The 23999-nt window shown below is 40.6% G+C and overlaps 1 protein-coding gene across 4 annotated transcripts in view; it reads right to left on the reverse strand.

Annotated features, from left to right (window-relative positions):
* Positions 1 to 6858: 6858 nt before the first annotated feature.
* LOC115053502 (leucine-rich repeat and fibronectin type III domain-containing protein 1-like protein) overlaps positions 6859 to 23999 on the reverse strand; it is a 365739-nt gene continuing 348598 nt past the window's right edge. For 3 of the 4 annotated variants that reach the window (XR_003841448.1, XR_003841450.1, XR_003841449.1), the window contains 5 exons: positions 20810 to 20993; positions 20063 to 20282; positions 19733 to 19980; positions 10537 to 10586; positions 6859 to 8207 (listed from right to left, as the gene is read on the reverse strand). Coding sequence is in view for 1 of the 4 variants with exons in the window: in XM_029518263.1 (XP_029374123.1) it covers positions 19856 to 19980; positions 20063 to 20282; positions 20810 to 20993 (529 nt within the window). In the remaining 3 variants the exon portion in view is untranslated. Of the gene's footprint in view, positions 8208 to 10536; positions 10587 to 19653; positions 19981 to 20062; positions 20283 to 20809; positions 20994 to 23999 lie in introns of those variants that run through there. The other variant, XM_029518263.1, reaches the window with a different exon arrangement.

The following is a 23999-nucleotide window of genomic DNA, read 5'->3' on the forward strand; positions in this document are numbered from 1 at the left end:
TTGAGACTCTGCACTATGGAGGCCACCATTTTGCTAAAGTAAGAAGCCTGAGGAGGAGTTTGGAAGAGGGTGTGGAGACTGTACATCTTATTGGCAGAAAACAGCTGATGCATACAGAAAGTAAAACAGTTTGTAAAAAAAAAATAAAGAGTCTGGACATTGAGCACGTTCATGTCAATCTGAAGCTCAGAGAGGATTTGAATCACTTACACTTCACTTTGAGCTACCGATAAACCACTGGACGACTGGGTTGACTGAAACAGAATATTTACCATTAATCAGACTGACACCATGAAAAATCTGAGGAAGGGGAAATTGAAGGAGCAGAAACCCCATCTTAATCATCTGCTGACAGCAGATGTGTGGTTAAGGATGATGGTGACCGCAAAATTAATACAGTACAGACACATAAATATCAATTTTATATTGCCCTCTAGTGGACGCAGCGAGTAAAACAAGTCCGCCTCAGTGTCTTCGCCCAGGAAAAAGCAACGTTTTCTCACTGAATCTGGTTGTGAAAAGCCCATCGATTTGATCCATCTGTCTCCCCAGTGTGGTCACACCGTTACAGAGTGGAGTGAGGTTTGGTGTGGTCTGAAGTCCTGAAAAGTGTTCTCATATTGACCCACTGGCACGCCTTGTTGCCGAGAACACATGGCACAAAGAATTTGGATCTGCAGGGCCCGTGATGTGCTGGGATTTAGTGCTGATGTACTTCTGGCATCAGAATGTTACACTTTATCATACTCAAAAAATCATTTTCTTTCTTTCTTTCTCAAAACTGGTTTAAATCAGTCTTCATGCTTTCTTTATCGCCTGTTATTATCGCTTATATTTTCTTTATTTCCTTTTGCTTTTGGTCATTGCAGCTTACTTCCTGCTCTCCTAAACCAGGATTTAGGAGAGCATATACACACACACACACACACACACACACAGATCAGCGGCTGTTAAAACTTGTTCAGTTGTTGTTGTCAGTTGAGAGATTTTTAACGATGTAGTTGTTTTCTGGACATCAGAGACAATAAGCAACCATTTTGAGCTGCTAGAAGATTGATTGCCCAAAGTTGAAGTTTTTGTTGGCCACCAGCCTATCAGTGTGGCTCCTAACCTCACAGTGGCAACGAGCTGCACTGACTGCAAATGATTTACTGGGATGATAACAGAGCTTGAAAAGAAGATTGAAAGGCTGCTACACATTCAAGAGAATGAACAATTCACTGACCCTATTGCAGCTTCTGTAAAAGAGGCGGAGGCTTCAAACACTAATAGAGAGACTCCAATTTTTATACGCAGGATCGCATCTGATGTGGAGCCTCCTGCCAAAGACCTGGCCCATACACTCCCTTTGATGTGTCCTAATGACATTGAAATAGCTGGGGAAGCTTACTTTCCTACTGATTCCTTCTGGTGCTACATCAAAGTCATCAACCGTCACCCGTCGTCCGTCACAGAGGAAATTTCAATGGGAAATTAAATCTGAACGCTCCAATGCTCACTCAAGCACCTAGTCTCATTGCACACCAGGTTGTCAACTGCGTGCATCGCCCATGGGATAAATTTTACTGACACCGTCAATATCTTTTGGAACTGTAGAAAATGTTTCAGACCTGGTGAGATACATCCAAACTCAGCTGCGTAATACCATTTGGATGGCAAACCCAAACTTGACTCTGCAGAGAAAAGTGAAGGACACCATGGAGAGGCAAACAGCCTGCTCTCCCCTGTCACCTGACCCTCTGCTCCACATCACCCGAAGTCTCCAAAGGATGCCTTATCCCAGTCAGGAGTCCGGCAACAGCTTCCATTTCCACTAATTTGAACTACTTTATCTTAGCTGGGGATTTTAACATTCACACAGATAATGATATTGATGGTAAGGCCAGAGAACTTTCTTCTGTGTTAGACATTGACTGGTCCAACATATTCAAGGGTGTAGATACATTTGAAGCCGTCTGGTTATTTCTAAAGCTGTTGTAGTTAATGAGCTGGCCTTGTCTGAATATTTTTGTGTTTTATTAAATTTCCTTACCACTCAGAATGTTTAAAAATATCCTTATCTGTTAAGAAAAGGTACATTAGTGAGAGTACAAATGCACAGTTTGTCAAGGCCATAGCTTCATCACCACCGATGTGTTGCAGAGTCATTTGACTTGGAACTCTTGGGTCATTTCAACTCAATTATCTTAAATTAAATAGATGCTGTTGCATCAGCCAAGAAACCTAACAGAAAATATAATTTGAGAAACACCACAATGGTAACAAACCTGAAAAGAGAATGCAGGAAAGCTGAGCATAAGTGGAGGAAAACTTAACTTCAGATTCACCATGAACTGTACAAACAGGTCCTGTGTGACTATAAAAATTCGCTAAGCTCTCCAAGGCCAGACAGCTGCATTTATCTGACATGATTAACAAGAATGTCAACAATTCTCAAACTCTGTTTGCTGTGGTTGATGAACTGACAAACCCTCTAAAACAGATTAGCACAGAAATGCAATGCATTTGCTAACTTTTTTTGTGAAAAGATAAAAGGTTAATTCAGCAACAAATGTTGATACTTTTAAATCCGGGTTTAAAAACTGACCTGAAATTGCTGCATGTTCTTTCAATCATTTTAGTTTAGTTTTTGGATTTTATGAATGTTACTGTTGTTACTTTTCTCTGCATGTCTGTAAGAAAATCGCAACAATCCTGGGTACACCCTGGACAGGTCACCAGTGCATCACAGGGCCAACAGGCAGTAACAGACAAAGATCAACAATCACTCACGCTCAAACTCAGACCTACGGACAATTTAGAGTCACCAGTTAACCCAAACATGATGTCTTTGGGTGGTGGGAGGAAACCCATACAGGCACAGGGAGAACATGCAAACTCCACACAGAAAGGCCCCAGGCTGGAAACCGAACCCATGACCTTCTTGCTATGAATCAACAGTGCTGACTGCTATGCCGCCATGCTGCCCCACCTGCCACACATAAAACTGCATGTAGTTCTCTTCATAACAGTAGTAATGTACACAACTAAACTAGTGATTTAGTTCTACTTTGCAGCAGTTTACCTTTATTCAGAGGCACATAGTGGTTATTTTTATGTGTAGCTAACTTCTGAAACTCAAGTTAAGAGAGCAACACCATTTAAACCTGAGAAAGAATCAACACAGCCATGCTTACAGTTACAGTACACAAAATATGGGGAAAATACTTTCCCATGACTACTGGTGTGTTCTAGTTTTTTGGGGTTATCTTAATATACCGTGAAAAAGTAGAATTTTCAATATTGTATTTTCTTTTTCCCATTTAATAATTGACTCTTAAATCTAAATCCTTGTTTTTTTTAATGTTCAGAGGTTGAATTTTATCAAAGAGAAGAATGCACACTGTGTCCATATCATTACACTACAAATGTTGCTTAATATATATAATATAATTCAAGTGCTTTATGGAATTTCCTATTGACACATTTTCCCTCCCAGACAAGACAAACCATTTAAAGTCTTGAAAGAAAACCGCTGCCTTCATGCTCTGAAATGAAGTGGTATAATTATTGTGAATCTCTTTCAGCCTCTTCAACAGATCTGACCATCAAAGTTTTGATGATGGCTGCTCCGTGTCCTTACTACAAGGTGGTAGTAGTAGTGATGGAACATCACTATCTCCCATTTACAATGTCGCCCTTTCATCTGTACCCAGGAGAATGAACAACTTAGCCTCAGACTCTCAACGATCGTCGTTCACCAGGGGTACACCTGACCCCAACGACTGTTGTCCACATGTGACCACAACAATGGTCAAGTGAAACCATTAGTTTCACAGGTACTTTTTGGCGAACACACCCACAGAGGTTAAATATCCTGATCTTTCTCCACTGCCTTGGTCAGACTAGTGTGGACTAGTAGACCACATGAACTGATGAAGCCCCTTTTGATAAGAGTCTTCAACGTCTTCTTAGACAAATACATGTCCAGTTGCCCACGAATCAATTTGAGACAGAAAATCATCACTGCCCATGTTCCTGCTCCCTGCTGCTCCCATATCTTCACGAACTCCATGCAGCATCATATGTTCCTCCATGCACCTGTTTTGAATATCTCCTCCTCCTGCTCTCATCTCTCCCTCCTCTACCCAAATTTTCTCCCACCCCCTCTCTTGTGTGCCTCTGTGAGTCTCTCTCTCTCGCTCTCTCTCTACCCTGCCTGTTACAGTGCTTGCTCATTGGGGGAGCTGGTGGTTCTCTTTGAATCATTTTATCAAGAGTTTGGTCTAGACCTGCTCTACATGTCGTGCAGGTCCTTGATATAGCTTTGCTATGATTTGGCGCTATACAAATATATCTGACTTGATTTGATGATTTGAGCCATTGCACTGTGAACAGCCAAAATCATGACGGCCTTTGTGAAAACCTGTCAGTAAACCTTTTGCATCAACTTTTGAAAAATAGTATCACATCAAAATAGGTGCCAGAACCCAGGATAGTTGCATAGTATTGGATCCATAATCTGATAGTCTGACATAGCACAGAGAGAACATTATTCTATGAAGAGCCAAATTCTTTGGAGAGCCTTTTTAACTTGTCACTAAACATCTGTCATCATATAATAAATTCACTTCCCACTAGCTCTGTGAACGATGAACCAAAAATTAAGGTTCATTACATGACAGTGCCGATACCATTAGGGACTTAATCTGTTGATAATTCAATCTAAAGAAAGTATTTTAAACCCACAGGGACCAAGTTACAAACATCATTATTTGTAAGACCAATGCCTTTCATCATTTTATTACTTAAAGTTTATTACAATAAAAGAAGTGTTTACTGACTGAGGTGTATAAGTTATTCATTTCTTGTTTTGATGATAGCTGTGTCACTGGATTGCACACAGAGTGATCCACACAGAGTTGAAACACCACACTCTACTGACAAGTACAATGCAGTTTGCTATTGACAAAACATTACAGATGGGATCACCAATAAACAAGAAGAAAAACAGGTCATCAAACAGCAATCAAACTCCAACTCAGCTTTCAACTCAAAAAGACTCAAGATGCAGATATGTTACAAGGTCTTTAAGCCACCACAACAGATTCCTGTCCACTTCGAGAGAAGCAGAACAATGTGTAAACAGAACATCTGACATCACTTGGGGCTAAAGTGAGAGCATACAATAAGCACAGCATCATCATTGAGTGTTTCGATGTGGGGCAGGCCGTCACAGTGGCGGTTTCAGGGAATCTGAGTTCAGCTGCCTGCTGCTGCGGGAAACAACACAATTAAATTCAGTGATCACAAAATGACAGCCACTGATAATGAGAAAAGGCTGGTCACACTCAGTCCTCACCTCTTACATGAACAAAGTGCCCGCTGTCTGCCTTCTCTTCACTGCACTGTCTGCTAAGATGAGATACTGATGGAAGTGCTATCAGAGCTCCAATAGAAGCTCGTGCGTAACTGAAATCTCATGTAAAAGTGGCAAGTAATTAAAGCCTCACTGACAATTTGATATTGTTTGCCGGGAAAAAGTACATCCAGACAGCATGGTGAAGATTGAAAAACCTTTGGAAGAGTGAAGATGAGCTTCTCTTATTCTTGACAGGCTGAGAGACAATAATAATGCAGCGCTCCTTGTCTTCATTAGCAGTTCTCTGTTTGGAAATGGAAGCAGCACTTCAGGCCAGCTGAAAGCATGTTTGAAAACTGACAGTTGAGATTTCACAATATTCAGACAAGATTATTTCTAACAGTGATTTTCTCATGACCACTAGCTTTGAAATTGTTTCGGTGCATGTCTGACTGTCACAAGGCCATTTGAACTGACTACTGCTTTGAGGAAATATTTCACTGTTATAAGAAATATGTTAATTCTCTTTACAAACATGAGATGATCTAGATCATGTATATGTACAGAGCTGGAGCCAGAACAGTGCAGACTGGTTCCAAAAGAAAACTGGAAACAGGGTTGTGTCATGCTTCATACCTCTGTTTATGTATGCTCAGTTTTACTTTTTATTGAACAATATGAATTATTCTGTTTATCTTAAATGAGAAAGAAACAATGGGCTATACTGGAACAGTCATCAGTGAGCTGTATAGAATTATATTCTAAACTAATCAAAGTGGCAGCCTCTAAGTAACCTCTGGGTTTAGGTCTGTAAAAGTGGATACAGACTCTGGGTATGAGAAGTTAAGCCAGTATTGAACCTGCATTCTGTCAAATAACCATCAGGAGAGACTCCACAGGCTGTAAAAGAAGTCGGATTGCAATGAGGTCTATGGAAAAATCGTTCTAGTTCTCACCTGCTGTGTTAACAACCTTTTTCCTTTATAGTCTCTAGTTTTAAGTGTTCTTAATCCATTTCTTCATTGTCCAGATTTCATTGGAGGAAAATAGACCATAAAGCAGGGTATGCAGTAGGGTGTGGCTGCTGTGGGATTTCCAGACTGTAGCAGAAGTGCAGACTTGAAAGAAAAAGCACCAAGCAGATCAGATCCCCTCCTACTCCTCCCGATCTCCACCATCTTGTCCAAGTATGGTTTCTTGGTTTTATGGTTTCTTCTAGTTAAAAAATGTTTAGTCAATTTAAATTTTTTTTAAAAGCTTCAAAATGTTGGAAAGGTAGTCAGATTTAGTTGTCCCAAAAAAAAAAAATTATCAATCTTGAATGACTAATGTGCTTGAAAAATCCTTGGCTTAAAAGGGTTAGGGTTAGGGTTCAAAGATTGTGCTTCTGTCAACAGACAGGAGAAATCTGTTGGGATATGAATAACAACACATAAGTTTTTTTTTCCAAGAAAAATACCTTTTTATTTCATTATAAATCCACATAATTGTATCTATGAAAGCATAAAATCCCCATTTCATTTGTTGGTGTGTTTTCTCCTTATTGTGGTAATTTGTTTCGTTATATTCAAAGTAAATCATTGGTATCAAACCATTGAAGACTGTAAGGTGTATGTCACATACAAACACAGACACTGTCAAACGGCAAAGGGGAAACTGGGGGGAGTGAGGGGATCGGACAGCACAATTTCTGCTGGCCATCTTCTACAACCGCGTAATACATTGAACAATCTCATGTGACAGCGCTTAGTAGGAGGAACACTTATGGTCAGGCTTTCCAGTGTCAAGCAGAACGTCAGAATTCACCATTTTTCACCACCAAATGTAGAGTCAAACTTCTGTGCTTTAAGTTTGGCTTTGAAAAAAGAAATCCTTGCTGTTCCCCAAGGCTCCATTCTTGGTACATCAAGGTTTATTTTACTCCAAAAAAGAGAGAATCAGTCCACCGTGAATGCAGACACACTCATTATTTCAACATTATCTAAGTGACCTGCAGCCAGAAGAGTTAGACTGGTAATACTGTAGAGTATACTATTCACTTGTTCATGTCAATGAGAGAGAGGAGAGAGACAGACATAGCAAGAAAGAGAGGGGGAAAGAGAGATGAAATGAAAACATATAATTAAAGTGCCAGATCAGTTTACCGTTTAGTTTTGACAGTTTGTTATTATTGATGCTTTGAGACAAGACATTGACAATGTGCTCCAGGTTTTAATCCAACGCCTGATCTCTTCCACTGCTGAGAGATAACAGAAAGGTATGCTTCTGGAGGTCTGCACATTCTCCCGATACTGTAAGAATGCTGTTGTCATAATACTGCAGTAATCCTTTGGCATATGACTTTATGCTGGGAAAGGGGAGGAGTGGTGCCACCAACCATTTTAAACCACGTCGAGGAAAAATGTCATCAAATGGGTTTTCCCAAATCTACGCTGATCCATTTATTCGATTCCCAGAGGAGCATGTAGTGTTCACACAGATTCCAATTGTCAAATGGATATACTACTGTAAATCCACTCGGCTCCCTTGGGATCCTCAACAGATCCCTGGGAAGAAACGATTCTGGACTCTGTTGTGATGCCTCGCATCCAAGGTTCCAAGTCGCAGATAAGCACCAAACACAAGCTGGGCCCAAAGCCCGGAGTCTGACCTGCATCTGGTATGTCTGATCCAAATGTTGTGGAGACCTATGTGCATACTGCAGGTGCTTTGTTAATGCTCCTCCATTTTCCCACAGGATGCTTAGGTCACATCCCATCTGGTTCTGGTATGAAGTGGCATCAGAGGATAGAGTGTATCGCTGGGTTGAATATCTGATCACTGTAGCATAACTAGACAGATGCGACCATGCAACCCATCGGGATACCTTCAGGAGACAAATTGAGAAAGATAGACACACACACAATTTGAGTTGTTGTGTCATTAATTCAGATTTTCAGGTGTTTCAGTTGTTGTGGGATCCTTTTCTGTTGTTACTAGCATCAGTGAAAGTGGTATTAAAATTCATCTGTTCATCTGCAAAATACATATTACAAAAATGAAAAGTACCCAAAATGCAGTAAAATGGCTCTTCTCTGTTTAATAAAACAAAGATGGAAAAGGTTTAGTTTTATGAATGTTACAAACAGTTTAGCCTTCGTGATTTTTAAAAGATATATTTAAGCCACACAGTAAGAAGGTTTAGGGATCAAACCAGCCTTTTTATGGGGATTCTGCTCCAAACTGTGATGAGTCACATGCCAATGACCTGACCCGTAAGTGAGAATGCGAGTTTGAATTGTTGTCTCTGTAGAGTAGCCATTTATCCAGGATGTTAGCCACCTCAACTGGGGATTTGCTCTGACCCTACATGGATGAATGGGTACTGGTTAAGAAACAATATTCACTTTGTTGCTTTCTCATTCACTAAATTTCAATTTTCAGTCCTGGGCTGTTACAGGGTGGAATTATAGTTACAATTGCATTTCTGGTCCCTTCGCATCATCAGAACAAATGTTATTTTACCCTCAGTGAAGTTCATTGTGCGCCTTTCTCTTTTTTGCACTTGTCAGTACAATTTTTTTTTTTATTAGTTGTTCTTTTTCACCGTTAATCTCTCCATACACTGCAGGCTTCTCAAGTGTTTGCTTGTTCAGTGCTTTTTACCCAACACACTTGAGACATCCCATTGTTTGGACAAAGAAGACACACAGTCTGTAGAAAAAACACACCCCACCAAAAAAACAAATGCTGGGCTCTTATTATGCTGTTTTTCGGTGCTGATGACTCATTGACTGCTTGGCCAAATGCTGAGATTTCCAAGGCTTTAAAACCAATTCCCTGTCACAGCATCGGTTTGAAAACTCCACACCCACACTATTCCTTTGTGTTTGTACTTGAAATGTAGACTGAGGTCATATAAAAAGCCCCCCAGTCCTTCTCATTGTCTGGTAGGTAAACCAGATGGCAAAGCTGTGTTTTGGTGCATATTGAGTTTCTGCTAATGAAAGCGCAGGAGAGCGGAGTATCTTAATTTGGGCTGTGCCAGCAGGGGGCACCTGAAGTACAGTAAATAAAATTCCAGGAAACCGTACTATAGCTTTTTTGGAATATTACAGTCATAATACAGGTAATAATGAGCCATTTAAAGCAGCAATTAAGACAGTCAATTACTGGCTTACCAGTTTTAAGATATTCAACTCATTATTGTTGCATATTATTACTGACATACTGAACGGGTCTGTAATTGTCTGTAATTCATCATTTAACTTAGTAAACTTACTAAGTAAATGCTGTTTTGTGAAGGACTATAATTATACTAATGGGACATTGAGAGAATGAAAAAATACCATGGTACTGTGGAGGTGTTGGAGTGAAACTGACTGAAAACAGCAAGGATGATCAAGCAGAGAGGGGAGACGAGATGAAGAGGGGAAATGAAAGTGTAGGAGGAGAAGAAAAAAGGGAGGAGGGTCTGAGAAAGCAAGCCAGGAAAGGAGAGAAAGAGGGGAGGAAAGCAGATGAAGGGAGAAGAGAAGGGGAAATGTGGTGATGCAAAACAGGACAGTGGCTACAGCAGGGCACAAAACAAATTGGCAGAGGAGAGATGAAAAGGAGAATAGAAGAGGAAAAATTAGGCAAAGAAAGTATGTTTGAGATAGGAAGCAAGATGGAGGAGAGGAGAGAAATATGGAGGGGGATTAGAGGAGAGCAGAAAAAGAAAAGACGACTTTAAAGAGCAGAGAGAAGCAATTAAGAAATTTGAAAAAAATAGAAGGCAAAAAGAAAAGGAATATATGAGAGGAGGAAAAGAAACAGAGGTGTTAAAAAAAGATAGGAAAACATAGGAACATTAAAGACAGAGGAGAAGAAGAAGAAGCAACGTTTAGATTGGGTAACACTGGTCTGGTTTAGGACATTATATAATGTACCAAAAAGGAGGAATGATGTTGTTTACTAAGGCAAGGCGATATTCACAGAGCACTTAGAGATAGACTCACTCCAGGCCTGATAATGGCTGCTCATTGCTGCGCTCTTTCTCTCTCTCTATCTCTATCTTTCTCTGTCTTGTCCTCTATGTCTGTTAAAGTATGCTTGGCCTCTTTCCATGCCTCCTCTGCCTCAAGATGTTCTGTGGGATCTTCTCTGGTGGAACAATGAGTGGCTACTCTCTCACCTGTGTGTGTGTGTGTGTGTGTGTGTGTTTGAGCTCTCACCTCTCCCGCCTCCTCTCCCTCCAGCGATGTGATGCTGAATGTAAATAAATCTGAGAAATACACAAAGATGACAAAAGATTAGAGCCCAGATTGGTAGATAGATAGAGTCTTATATACATAGTTCTATATTTTGTATTTTAAAACTATTTCATGTTTTAAAACTATAGTACATTTGATGAATAACTAAACTAGCAAGTCAAGTCAAGTCGGTCTTTATTTCACTCTTGAATCGTATTTGAAGTGCTGATATCCATAAAATATACGTCTGTGGTTTCAAGAGGTGAGTTGGGATAGCTGGCCTTGAGGGCGTGGCTGCTTTGCTGTGACATCACTAGAGGTCTTGTTCAGTAAGGTTCAGTTTCTGAATACAGGCTGTATTTTATGGGACCTTTGAATGCTGTTCAAGGCGTCAGCAGGTATGCAGGCATGCTGTACATAAACTGCCAGCAAAGCAAGCAGAACAACAGCAGGAACAACAAGTCACACATCAAACACAAGTTAATTCTCAAAATAGATATTTCTTGCGCTGTCTCTTTTATCAGTGAGCTGTCAATCTCAGCTTCAGGTTTCTGTTTGCAGACTTCCTTTCTCCCTTCTACATGCAGTCTTTTTCCAGTCTTTATCCCTTCTTCATCTCCCCCTCATCCCTGCATTTTCACTTTCCCTCCATCTTTTCTTGTCAATAACTGTCTCGGGGCTCAGTGACTCATCTGCACTTCTCTTACTGTTTTGTTGGCCATTATTTCTCTCTGTACTTTTTTTTCTTTCTCTCTTTCACTTACTAAATATAAATCCATAATCCTCTTGTCTGTCCTCTCTTTTTGTCTTACCAAGATGTTTCTCTCTTCCACTAACTATAAGCTCACAATCCACCTGCCCGTCTCCGTCAGCTCTCTCACTTTCTCTCCACAATTTCTTTCCTAGGTCATTTTCAGATGGAGATTAAAATGACTTTGACTTTGCTTTAATTAAGTCAAAGGGTTTATGCAGCCACTGGCAATGTTATATTGCAAATTATATTAAAATGAGTTACACTACAAATTATATTTAAATGCCTCCTTGAAAAAAATGGATTTCAGGAAATAACAGAGCTGGAGTTGATGTTTTTATGCTCTTATTTAATACATTCTCATAATTTATTCAAAGGAAACTACTATTTGGAAAACACAGAGAGATGTTGTAATATTACCATTTATATTTTTGCCATCTTGTCATACAAGACAGATTTCAATCAGAATCAGTATGAGATATGATGACATAGTAATAAATTAAAGCTAAACCTAAATCTTAATCTGCAGCTCACAAGTCACGCAAAGCCAACAATAAATGGCAATACATAAAGTAGCGATTTATAAAAAAAAAAAAAGAAGAAAAAAATCATTGTTGGTGAAATGTGGGACAGATATAAAATGACTTTCTTCTCAGAGTAGATAAGATATTTTTCCTTTTCCTTTTCTTGAAGCAGGACTTCCTCTCCCTGGCAATGCCCACTTCTTTTTGGTCTTGTAATCTCCTCCAGCATCCTCCAGTAGCAGTAGACTGTGGTTGTGCTGGGCGCCCCCCTCCAGTGTGAATGCATATGTGAATTTCTGAATGTGAATAACGGCAGCTCTCTTCTCTCCCTGGATACATGAGGGTAAAAATAAAAGCTCATGAATTTGCGGCACTGTGTGGCATGACCAGCAGGTGTCAGTGTGACTCTGTGCAGGGCTGATGCCTGCTGTCCTCAGTGGGAGCTCTGTGGCAGTCACTAACAATTTAGTCACTGTGCCATCCTGCTGATCAGTGCCAGGCCTGGATAATAAAAGCACACTGAATGAGGCCCTGATGCCTTGTGGCTTTACAGAGCGCACAGTGATGCTATCTGCCTGTGCCTGCCTGGATCGCTCACCCTCCCTCTATGTGGTAACCAGTGAGGCGGATAGGAATGCATTGGTCGGAGCTAACTAATCTTTGTATTTTTGTGTAGCTTGTGTGCATGTATGTGTTTTTGTTCTGTTATGGAGAGATGGAATTTTCACAGGGCATGATGATGGCGAGATGCCTTTCTTGTGGCGTTTTGCCTCTTCTCAATGTGTATGTAAACTGAACTGTATTTCATTTTATTACAATCTCCAAAGCTTACCTATCTCTGGGTATTATGTAATAGGGTTGGCTGAAGTACACACCATACACCATCTATAAAGGTATTGTTAACTATCTACACCTATGTTTAATTTTGTTGAATTTTATGTGATACCCCAGATCTTAAGTCTTGAATAAGGTGATGGGAGTGTCTATGTCTGGTAAGAAAAGTCATATTACAAATCGTAACATCATGGTCATTTATTAAGGAGTTCATGATTTATTAGTTAGTAATTCCATTACTGAATGCTCACAAGTTTCACGCATTACAATCAGGGTGCCTTTTACAGGCTATAAATTACTGAATTAGTAGTAGACATATAACTGATAAATGGTTGTAAAAAAGAGAGGTCGATGTGTAGATTAACAGAAAAAACCATCGCCCAGGATATAGAGTATTAATCTGTTCATTTGACATGATAATGCAATGCCTAATGAAAACTTTCAATCAAGGTACTAAACTACTAGTAACAAATATCTGATGAAGCAGACAGGTACAGATGCTAGCTGATGGAAGAAACAAAGAGAGCTTAGTAACAAGGACGAGTTTTAACAGTAGATTAATGTGGGCTCACTATTTGGCAAGGAGAAAGCCATTTTTTTTGTCTGTTATAACAGCTTGATTCTATGGAGGACCAAAAGGGACAGAATTAACCACATAAATAAATCTTTATATAATTACTTAAATTTGTCATTAATTCACTAAAATGGGAAATAAATACCTAAATGCTTCATTAATTCATAAAAATACCAGTTCATTTAATGTAAAAATATATATAAATATTTCACTATTTATTTAATTATTTCATGGTCCTTTTGCAGTGCTTCATGAATTAACTTTATCTGTCAAACTCACCCATCAAAGTCAGTGGCCAGGGCTAACGCGAATCGAGCCTAATCGATTTCTTTGTTAGAAGCCTGGAAGTCTTTCAAAACATTGTGGCTACAGACTATGTGCTTCAACTTTCTCTGGAGTTGGTGAAAGACAGTTTAGAGTACGCGGAAGTGGAGCCTGTTGACCCAGAGCATGTAGCGTGTAAAGCAGAGGAATTTACTGAAGTTGTTGGTATTATTTCGGCACTTTCCAACCAAGATAATGACCGCAAATTTAGAATAAGTACTCCACCGCTTTAGACACAGCCACACACACAAGGACCGGGACGTTTGGTGTTTAACATACCAACAGCAGTTCTGGAGCACCGACTTCTTTCTGCTAAACCTGCTTGTTCAGAGTGTCAATGAAGACTATCAGGAAGTGCATGTGATAAAGCGGTCTGAGGTATATACTCCAATACTTCACTTTATTAATTGCTGGGCTTGTCCGGATATTACGCCTGTAAAGAGTGGATTCATGAAGTAGGGGTAAATCACCGTTTGCACTGAAATTTGTACCAGTCCTTCTGAGGGAAGTTTTTTTAAAATTTACTGGTCATTATAAATTAAAAGGGAAGGGCTTGTGTCGTGGTTGTCTTTCCATCCAATACTTCCAACTATCCTTGCAGATGCCCTGCCTGAGTTGCCCAAGTTTTAAGAATGGTTTACCTGCCCACAGGCAGAAAGTGTAAAAGTAAAAGATTTGATACATTCAGCATGAAATTACACAAATATCCAGTTATGTTCTTTAAAAATACATCATGTTATTATACTGTTTACTGCGTATATCTATGCGTAGTGGTTAGCTTTGTTGCCCCACAATAAGAAGGTTGTGGATTCGGTTCCTGCAAAGGACTAGCAACCTGTCCACGGTGTACCCTGCCTGAGTGTTGCCTGGGATTTGCTCCAGCACCCCTGTGATGCGGAAACGGAAAAGCGGTCGGAGATAGATGGATGTGTATATGCAAATATCAACTCTAATATAATTTTCATATTTTTAGAGGGCGATGCTGAGATGGTGAGGTGAAGTGATGTGAGTGTAGAAAAATGTTGTGAAAATACGGCGAAAATGCACAAACTATTTATTTGCGTTACTGTGCCTCAATGTGTGTCTAGTGGGAGAAGGTACTGATGGCAGGTTGGGGAGCAATGAATCAGACTGATCAAACAACAGCTCAGTTCATTTGGATTGGAGAGGAAGCAGGTGCATCGGAATTGCTGCTATTTGTGTGGCTGCGTGTGTGCGTGTGTGTGTGTTTTCTTTTTATCCCTGACTCTCTGTGTATAGATATTAAACCCACAACGAATGGCCCCAGGGCCAGCAGTGCTGCTGACTTTCCTTCCATGAGAAAAATTGCATGCATGTGTGTGTTTGTACGGATTTTCAGTAGGAAGGTGTTATTACTGAGAGGAAAGGCGCATGATGTGATGAAGATAAAAAGAAAGCATCATACTAAAAGTATAGTAATAGAAAAACAAGGAGATGGAGAAAAGGGACAAGGAGCCCGGAAGGATGATACTGAAAGAAAGATGGCAAGAAAGAAAGGAACTGCTTAAGAGTGGAGAGTGAAAGAAAGGATGAGAGGAAGAAAGATAAAACAACTGAGCAAAAATGAGTGCAGAAGGGAAGGAGAGACTAGGATGAGCCGGAAAATAAATGAGGGTCAAGAATGAAGGTGGAAGTGACCCAATACCTGAGTGGTTAAGGAATATACTGGGTGGCTGCAGTACTCTGATCAGGTGAGACGAGCATTCGATTCCTGGCAGGCACTTCATTCTTGCTTGTTATCCCTTTTCCTGTCCTATCGAAATCCTACAGGCAGAAAATGGCTAAATGGGACTGAATGTTTCCCTCCAAAAATCCTTCTCTTACATATTGACAGTGGGATAGGAGACAGGGGCACTGGTGGGAAAGCACATCTAAATCGGGGAAGCAGAGACAAACACAAACAATTGCCAGAGCTGGATTATGAGTTTATCATAGTGCTTCCTGCCAAGTCAGTTAACCGTATATTAATTAGTAGTAGTAGTCGTAGTAGGTTATTGTCCTAATGGGGAAATTGTTTCAGCAAATCACACATGATGTTTCAGTGTGTTAGGGTGCCCACTTTAAGCTGAGGGAAATATCACCCTTTAATCACGGTTGTCTAGTATCTAGAGTGACACTATGCTAAATGTCTGTGCCCATCCAGCCCTGTAAACTCCAATATAAACGGAAAATCAGTGGACTGAGACAATGACCTCCTGTACCGAGCCACAGTTCCAGTCGCTATTTCAGCTGGAGAGGACTACAGGGAACTCAGACCTTTGAGTCATTTTACCTATTTCTGCTATGCCAACTAGATGAAATCTTATCTTATTTGCTGTCACAATTTTCTCCACCTGATATAAGTTTGGATCCTTTGTCACATTGTTTGATGCATATGAAGAAGCCTTGTGGGCTCAGCCTTGTCATGCCTCCTGTAAAGCAACCAGTCCTCAAATGCACCCTCAGAAAGATGCAACCACTGGGTGGGGACACAGCCATTATCTCAGCCCTGCGACAGATTGGCAGCATGTTCAGAGCACATCCCGTTCTCACCCAAGGCTTGCTGGGTTATGCCACCGATGACCCTGGAGGGATAAGTGGCATGGATAATGGAACGATGGAGATGGTGTTAGGAAACTTTTCAGTGGGTTGCACAGACTTTGAGTTGTTTATGTCGTCTCCATCTTGCTGAGAGTGTCGCATTCTCATTTCAGTGTGTTATGTGTGCTTTCACACCTGCATGATGCAATGTTTGGATCACATGTCGAAATGATGGCCAAAAGTGTCAGTCCAAGGGAACACTGTCGCTGCGTCACTCTGAAGGAACTTCAAATGAAATTCAGGCCAACGCAGAAGATGGTTCAGAAATGATAATCTTCTGCCATGTTACTTTTAATGCCCTTTCAAAATAAAAAAAGAGACGGTCAAGCAGTGAATGGAACTGCTTACCCTGACAAAATCTGTGTTACGTCCCCTCCAATGAACAACACAGGGCCAATTTTTTCATTCACAGCGATAAAAGAAGAGAAACGCCTCACAAATTGTATGAAGGCAAGAAAATCCTCCAGGGTTTTTATAGGTACCTCACATAAGGGTATACATCTCAATTCTGGAGTGAAATTGCTCGAAGAAATCTCACAAGATAAAGAGAAATGCCATGGCTTCAGATAACGGGTAAACAAAACGACCTTGAACTCAGAAATGACAGGAGTGGAAAAGAGAAAGGAAGCATCAAACCAAAACATCTCATTAAAATCGAACAAATTACTACACGGAGGAAGAGAGGGGTGGGATATGAGAGCCAGAGTGTTAATTTTCATTGTCAAATAACATCTGAGCAGAGAATTCCTCCTGGGAGGAAGAATGAAAATATAAATAAATCGCAGCAATCACATGGTAAGCCATTCTCATTTTGCTACAAGTAATAATCGCATAAATAGCTATACTGTGATGATGTGATATTATGAAAAGATAATTTCATTTTGCGCCTTGGAGGAGCTGATAAAGCCAGAAAAATTTGAATTCTGGCTTTGGTAGATGTCAGCTAATGCGCACGCAGAAAAGTAGATTTTGGGCTTTAATCTCCAACTTATTGCAACAATTATCTAGTTTATCTGTGTACTTGGGTTGTCAACAGAAAAGGCAGACGTCAGGAGAGCTAGTCCTGCATGTGTTTGAGGAAAAGCTAAGTCGCTGCTTCCCCTGTGTAGTTCCTGCCTGCGCACTGTATTCCACAGCCTTGGTATTATCTTTGTTAAACTGTCACAGGCACCGTATGACATGATGTGGTCCATGATGACGACATCAATGTTCTCTTTGCAGTGGCATGCACTATTTCTTATTCAAGAGCAAATGTCTGTTTAGTGTGAGCTCCTGAGTTCATTCATTCATTTTCTACCACTTATCCGTTTCCGGGTTGTGGCCAGCTCGCACAGGGTGAGGGCGGGGTACACCCTGGACAGGTCACCAGTCCATCACAGGGCCAACACACAGAGACACACAGAGACCAACAACCACTCACACTCAGACCTACGGACAATTTAGAGTCACCAGTTAACCCAAACATGATGTCTCTGGATGGTGGGAGGAAACCCACTTCCAGTATGGGTCTGGGGGGCGGACTCTTTAGCAATTTTCAAGATCAGGCTTAAAAATTTTTTGTATGACAGAGCTTATAGTTAAAAAGTTAAATTCCATCTACTCCTTAGCTATGCTGTTATAGGCCTAGGCTGCTGGGGGAAGGACTGAGCATCTGTCACTCTTTCTCTTTCTTTATCTCCCTCCCTCCCCCCTTGCATGCGCTGACAAGACAATAACCATGCTTCTTAAAAATCACAGTTTCTCCCAGTTCTAAGCAATGTGCACTGCATTTACTAACCATGTTCTGCCAAAGTCTCTGTCTCTCCCAGTCCCTCTCCTCTCTCTCCCTGTCCTCATCCTGCAGGTGGTGACTCATCTCCATCCCATGTTCCTGCAACGCCTGCTGGTCCCATATAGCATGAATTCTGTATTACAGCTCAACTACACTACACCCCCCCCAATGCCTATCCCTCTCTCTCTCTCTCTCTCGCTCCCACTCTCAACCCAACCGGTCGAGGCAGATGGCCGCCCCCCCTGAGCCTGGTTCTGCTCGAGGTTTCTGCCTCTTAAAGGAAGTTTTTCCTTGCCACTGCGGCCACGTGCTTGCTCATCAGGGGATCTGTTGGGCCTCTTTAAATAATTTTTTTTTAGAGTTTGGTCTAGACCTGCTCTATATGTAAAGTGCCTTGATGTAACTTTGTTATGATTTAGTGCTACACAAATACATCTGATTTGATTTGCTTTGATATGTTAAACTGGATTATAATCACTTTCCTATAAAAAATTGTTAATCATAATTAAATGATTAACTGAGTCATAATAATCCTTAATCCCATAATAATGCCTTAATCTGTGCAATTTTGTTACCACTGATCATGAAAAGTGTGCAGCAAAATAATTCCTTAGAGAGTTTATGAGCAAGAACACCTCATGGTGAAGTCATGGTTTTAAAGCACTGCTGTTATAAGACACACTACACCCTGCATTAATTTTCATCGTATGTACTAATGTGAAATCAGTTGGACTGTTAAATGTTATTTACTGGGCAGGAAACTGCACAAGTGCGTGTGTGTGTGTGTGTGTGTGTGTGTTACTTTTTGCAGCTTGACTGAATAGCAAATGCCTTATTTATTCACCCTGAGGTAGCAGCACAGCATCTGACTATGCAAATACGGTGTGTGTATGTGTGCAAGCCTCATAAAGGTGAGTGACTGTTCATTACAGTATGTTTATAATAGAGAAATGTTCAGTCAGTGCTCAACGATGCAGGCTGAGTGAACCTTCTCGGAACAGCTCACTGACTCTCCTTTCCATCACTTCCTCTCTCAGTCTGTTTAAAATTTCAACTTCAGACTAACTTCCCATGAAGCTCTCTCCTGCTTGTTTTACTGAGTCTGAGGCATACCATCTTTAGTGGAGTGTAATCCATCAAAAAATGTTCTGCATATCAGGGGGCAAAGATGCCCCGAGCAGTCCAGACCTTTAAAAGTGGCTGAGTATAAAACTGCACCTGAAAATTCATTTAAAGTCGTGAAGTAACAATCCAACAATCTGAATTCTGAAAGTTTTACTTAAATGATTTACGTAAGTGAGATTCACGTAAGATTCAGTGTCACCTCATCTTGACACCACCTACTGCTTTGTGAACTGCCATTTTGAAGCATCAAGTTTGTAATTTGCTATTTGCTATTTGCCATATTGTTCTGTTTGGGGGACAAGGTGGAGCTAAGGAGGACAGTGGGGTGTAAATAACAGTAGCCACGCCCTAATTCATACCATGATTTGTTGTCTACTTCCCTCTCTATTGGGGGTCTAAAATTAAGACAGCCAAGGATTCATATGTCTAAACCTTTGGGGCTAAATGAACCTGAATCCTTGTAAATGCACAGAGCCAAATTTTTTCAATCAGTGAAAATCCTGTTCAAGAAAGTATTAATCATATCAATATCAACATCAGTATCAATAGCAGTAAAATATGTCTGGCGAGGAAGTGAAACAATGGCTAAATTAAACTAAATCGATGGTAGCAGAGAAGAGCCGTCTCATTGACATTAAAAGTGCAACACACACGCACTGTTTTCAGCTACTCACCAATGACAGGAGCTGCTCCTGAGCAACAAATGAAAAAGAAAGGGGTGCAGGGAGGTGGAGTATTGGTTTGGGCTTAAAGATTGGTGGGTTGTGGTGGGTGGGACTGAGAGTTTTTTATGTGTGTTATTGGGAGACGGCATCATCTTCATGGGCGGGATTTAAGTCAACCACGGTTGTCCCTCGAAGAGAAGTGCCTGCCGTCCCCTCTGTTGATGATGATGGTTGGGAGTTTTTATTTGCGCTTCCACCTTGAAGATGACAAGATGGAATCAGGTTAGCATATGCATATGATGAAGAGGAGTTACATACTGTTCTGTCTCTGTCAGTTACCTTGACCTGCACAGGAGGAGGATGGAGGCAGAGCTAAGATGTTTGCCCCCCCTCCTCCTCCTCCATTAGTCTGGGAGCAGACGTTGGCCTGGCGTGCTGCAGCTTTCTGTTTGTAGTGGTTACTGTGCAGCTTGTACTTCATTAGGAGGATGAAGATGAAGACGAGGACAGAGGCCACAATGATACCCCCAATAATGATGATCATGGTACCTCCCAGGAACTAAAGATAGAGATTTTAAAGCAATACAATTAGTCCCCTGTCAACATCGTACAATTTCAAAAATTCACTTTATGCCCACTGATTCATTTAAGTCTCTCTTTTTAAAAAGATTCATTACATTAACATTTATCATTATCATGTTAACACAGACTCAAAGTTGTGATAAAACAAGGTCCATTCTACCATCATGGGGAGCTATAAAGCTGCAGAGGTACATTCTTGATCTTGGTTACACTCTGGTGAACCTGAGCAAGTCTTTGAAGAGCCCAGTAAAAGTGGAAATCTTCTGTATCAACTGAGTAAACTAAAATTTTTGATGCCTCCACAATATTACCGTTCTTGTGTATTTCGATATATAAAGACCTTTTTCATATTGGAGTAGTCAAAGTTGAAAAGTTAGGTTCAGAGAAAGCTCAGAAGGCAGGATTTTAGAAACTCTGAGAGCAGCAGAATAAAGAGCTCTAGCTGCTGAGCTCAGTGTGCTTTTAAGCCACTACCAGTGTAACGGTGCACGTGAACACACTAACCTGGTCTCGTATAGAGTGACAGCGTCCATACTCAGTCTCTGTAGTGAAAGACACGCAGCCGACCAGCTTGGTGCCTGTCAGGGCAGTGATACCGTCATCATACACAGCCAGAACACACAGCTCATAGTCCCGTGATGATGCCAGGTCACTCAGCAGAAAGTATTTGTGGTTGGCTGGGATCATCCTGGATAAGGGGACAGCACAGAAAAAGAGACATTTTATTTTCTGCTACTTTTTAGGTGTTTTTTAAGGATAGTTTCTTGATTTCAACACTTGATCTTCACTGATTAAAACACAAGACAATAAGGAGCCAATCACAAGCTCAAGAGACTATATTCAGTTCAGGCCTCCTCACTGATAATAGACTAATCTATAATTGTAGTTTTTTTTTTAGTCCAACCAGCGCATTCATCACAGGGCAGGTGTGTGGAGGCAAGTTTGGAGTAAGTAACTAACCTAAAGGTGCATGTCTTTGGATGGTGGGAGGAAACTGGAGTACCCACAGAAAACCCACACAGACACAGGGAGAACATGCACACGCCACACAGAAAGGCCTGGTCTGGAAAATAAACGTAGAAACTTCTTGCTGCAACAGTGCGAACTACCCCACAGTGTCGCCCCTTTTGCATCACCAACAAAAGTCATTATTTTGACATTAAACCACAGTGGTACAGACAGCAGGGGTCAGATCAACTTCTTGCTACGGTCCTCTCAAGTTCAGAGTTCATGACACAGTTAGTGCAGTGACAGAACTTCACCACTGAGCTGATCCGAAGCAAAAAATTATTTCCTCCTCTGTGACAAACAACTGCTCTGTTTTAGAGGATGACTATGTAACACCAATTTGCTGCTTCACATTGAAACGGACAGAATGAAGAAAAGAGCTGGTTTTCTTTTCACTGTGAAAAATGTTCTAATTCTGCATAACAAAACTTGGGATTTTTTGCCCACCATTTTATGAAACTGGTTGTATTACAACTCTGCTGAATAGGCTGATTTGTTTACTATTGGGAAATACAAGTTTTTATGTGTTGTCATGGTGTTAGAATCTACAGCTTTGTTGACGGAATTCTTTTGAAGAAAAGAAAGTATTTTTACGTTATATTCTTGTGAAAACATCGTGCTGAGCACTTATTTATCAAAGATGCAATCTGGCTTCAGTAATTGCAGTGTTGCAAAAGTATATGGTGAACTGAGGAAATTGTTCTAAATTTATCCAAACTTTCCCAAATTTCATCAAACTACTGACTCAAATTTGTACATACAGGGAATGAGTGCTCTATATGAGTAGACTTATGAAACAATGAAGCTGCAAAGAATAACTATCAACGGACACTGATAAAACTATACACCATTGCAACCTAATCGCAATTCATTAATTTCAGTCAGTGTTATTCTGAATGCCCCTTTACACATGGTGCTCCTTCACACCAAAACTACTTCAGACTTTTTACCAACTTATTTAAGTTTGCCAGGTGACTGAAGACAGTTTCCCTACATATTTCAAATGCATGACAAATTGACATGAGTTAGTGTACTGATGGGAGAGCAGCACAAACCAGCAGTTGCTCTCAGATTTTATTATGTTTGATTAATGAATTGATCAACTGTAATCTACTGTACATTCTCATTGATACGTTAGCATCTTGCTGTTAAAATACCAGACGTTAACAACGAGATGACCAGAGAGGCCTGTGTTGAAACCTGACTGAATGCAGAAAAAACCTTTTAGGATTTAAAGTCAGTTTAGATTGATGACCCTAAAATCTACAAAGCTCTGAACATAAAAGATTACAAATGAACAAGAGCAAGAATTGCATTCATACGTTCTTGAATTTGCATTTATTTTTAGTGAGACTTGTATTGGTGTCTTCACACTTCGAAGTTAAAAATCTGCCTGTCAGTTGAAGCTCATCTAGAATGCTACCAGCATCCTGCAGACAGTGGAGCATGTCACCCTGGCCATTAAATCGTGGGTTTAGTTTGCTCTGAACTTAGAATTGCCTTGTTTCTGAGAGGTATAAACCCAGATAACCTATGATAGCTTATTTAGGTTTTTATTTTCGTTGATCTAAGTTTCAGACCTTTTGCTCTCTAACCATGCACACGTTTAGATTCTTCTGCTGTCATTGCTGCTTTGCAGCTCTGTACTAAATTCTATGCCAGTTGTAGTGAAGAGAGGCTGCAGAGGGGAAACACAACACTCTTGTAGAGAAAAGAACACAGAAAATTTCAAACAAAATAGACTGAAGTGGAATAAAAAGATTGAAGTGAGTAGAATACTGTATGCTCATATAGAGGAAAGAAAGACAGAGCAGTAGAGAAGAAGGAACGGACAGCAATGTTGCACTTTCAATTTTCAACTTGAAAATCAAAGGGTACAAGGTAGAGTGACATTAAAGACAGATGGGAGACAATGAAGATGACGCTGAGAAGAGGAAAGAAAAATATTGAGAAAAAGAAAACAGACAAAAAGGAAGAATTGATGGAAAAATCATGACAGACGAGAGAGACGAGCTGAGACACAAACAGAAATATGGGGAAGAGGGATTGGGAGTGAAAATAAAAAAATCCACAGTGAAGAAGTCAGAAAAACTAGAAACAGATAAGAGGTGAGGATGAACAAATTTTAGATTGTTCACATTTGGGTCTGACTCAGAGAGATACAGAGAAGAGCCTCTTGTGGCAGAATCATCATTGTTGTTTTACTGGAAACTTCAGTGACAGTTCAACATACATCCTGATATATGCACATTCATTCATTCATTTATCTTCTACCGCTTATCTGCTTCTGGATCACGTGGGGGGTTAGTGGAGCCAATTCCAGGTCACATTGGGCGAGGGGCAGGGTACACCCTGGACATTCGGACAAACACACCCAGATAATGCGATTGAAAGTCGAGCTACTGCTGCATGTATATGGACAGGAGCTGGAGGAGGTGATCTGCGCATGTGCTTAAGTTTTGTGCCAAGCTATGACTCGGAAGTTGCATTTAAAACGTAAATGTAAACATAGGAGGTCTGCTAATGTGTCAAACATGGCAAAGTCTGCAGCAAAAGCCCATTTTTGGACGGATACAGAAGTTGCTAGCTCACCGGTCTTTGTTTCTTCCCACCTCTGTGGTGATTTGTGATGTCATAGGTCAATCGGTAGCCCATTACCCACAAGCCGAAAGACTGCATATCGCCA

The sequence above is a fragment of the Echeneis naucrates genome, chromosome 13 (genome assembly GCF_900963305.1).
Source record: "Echeneis naucrates chromosome 13, fEcheNa1.1, whole genome shotgun sequence".
NCBI lineage: Eukaryota > Metazoa > Chordata > Actinopteri > Carangiformes > Echeneidae > Echeneis > Echeneis naucrates.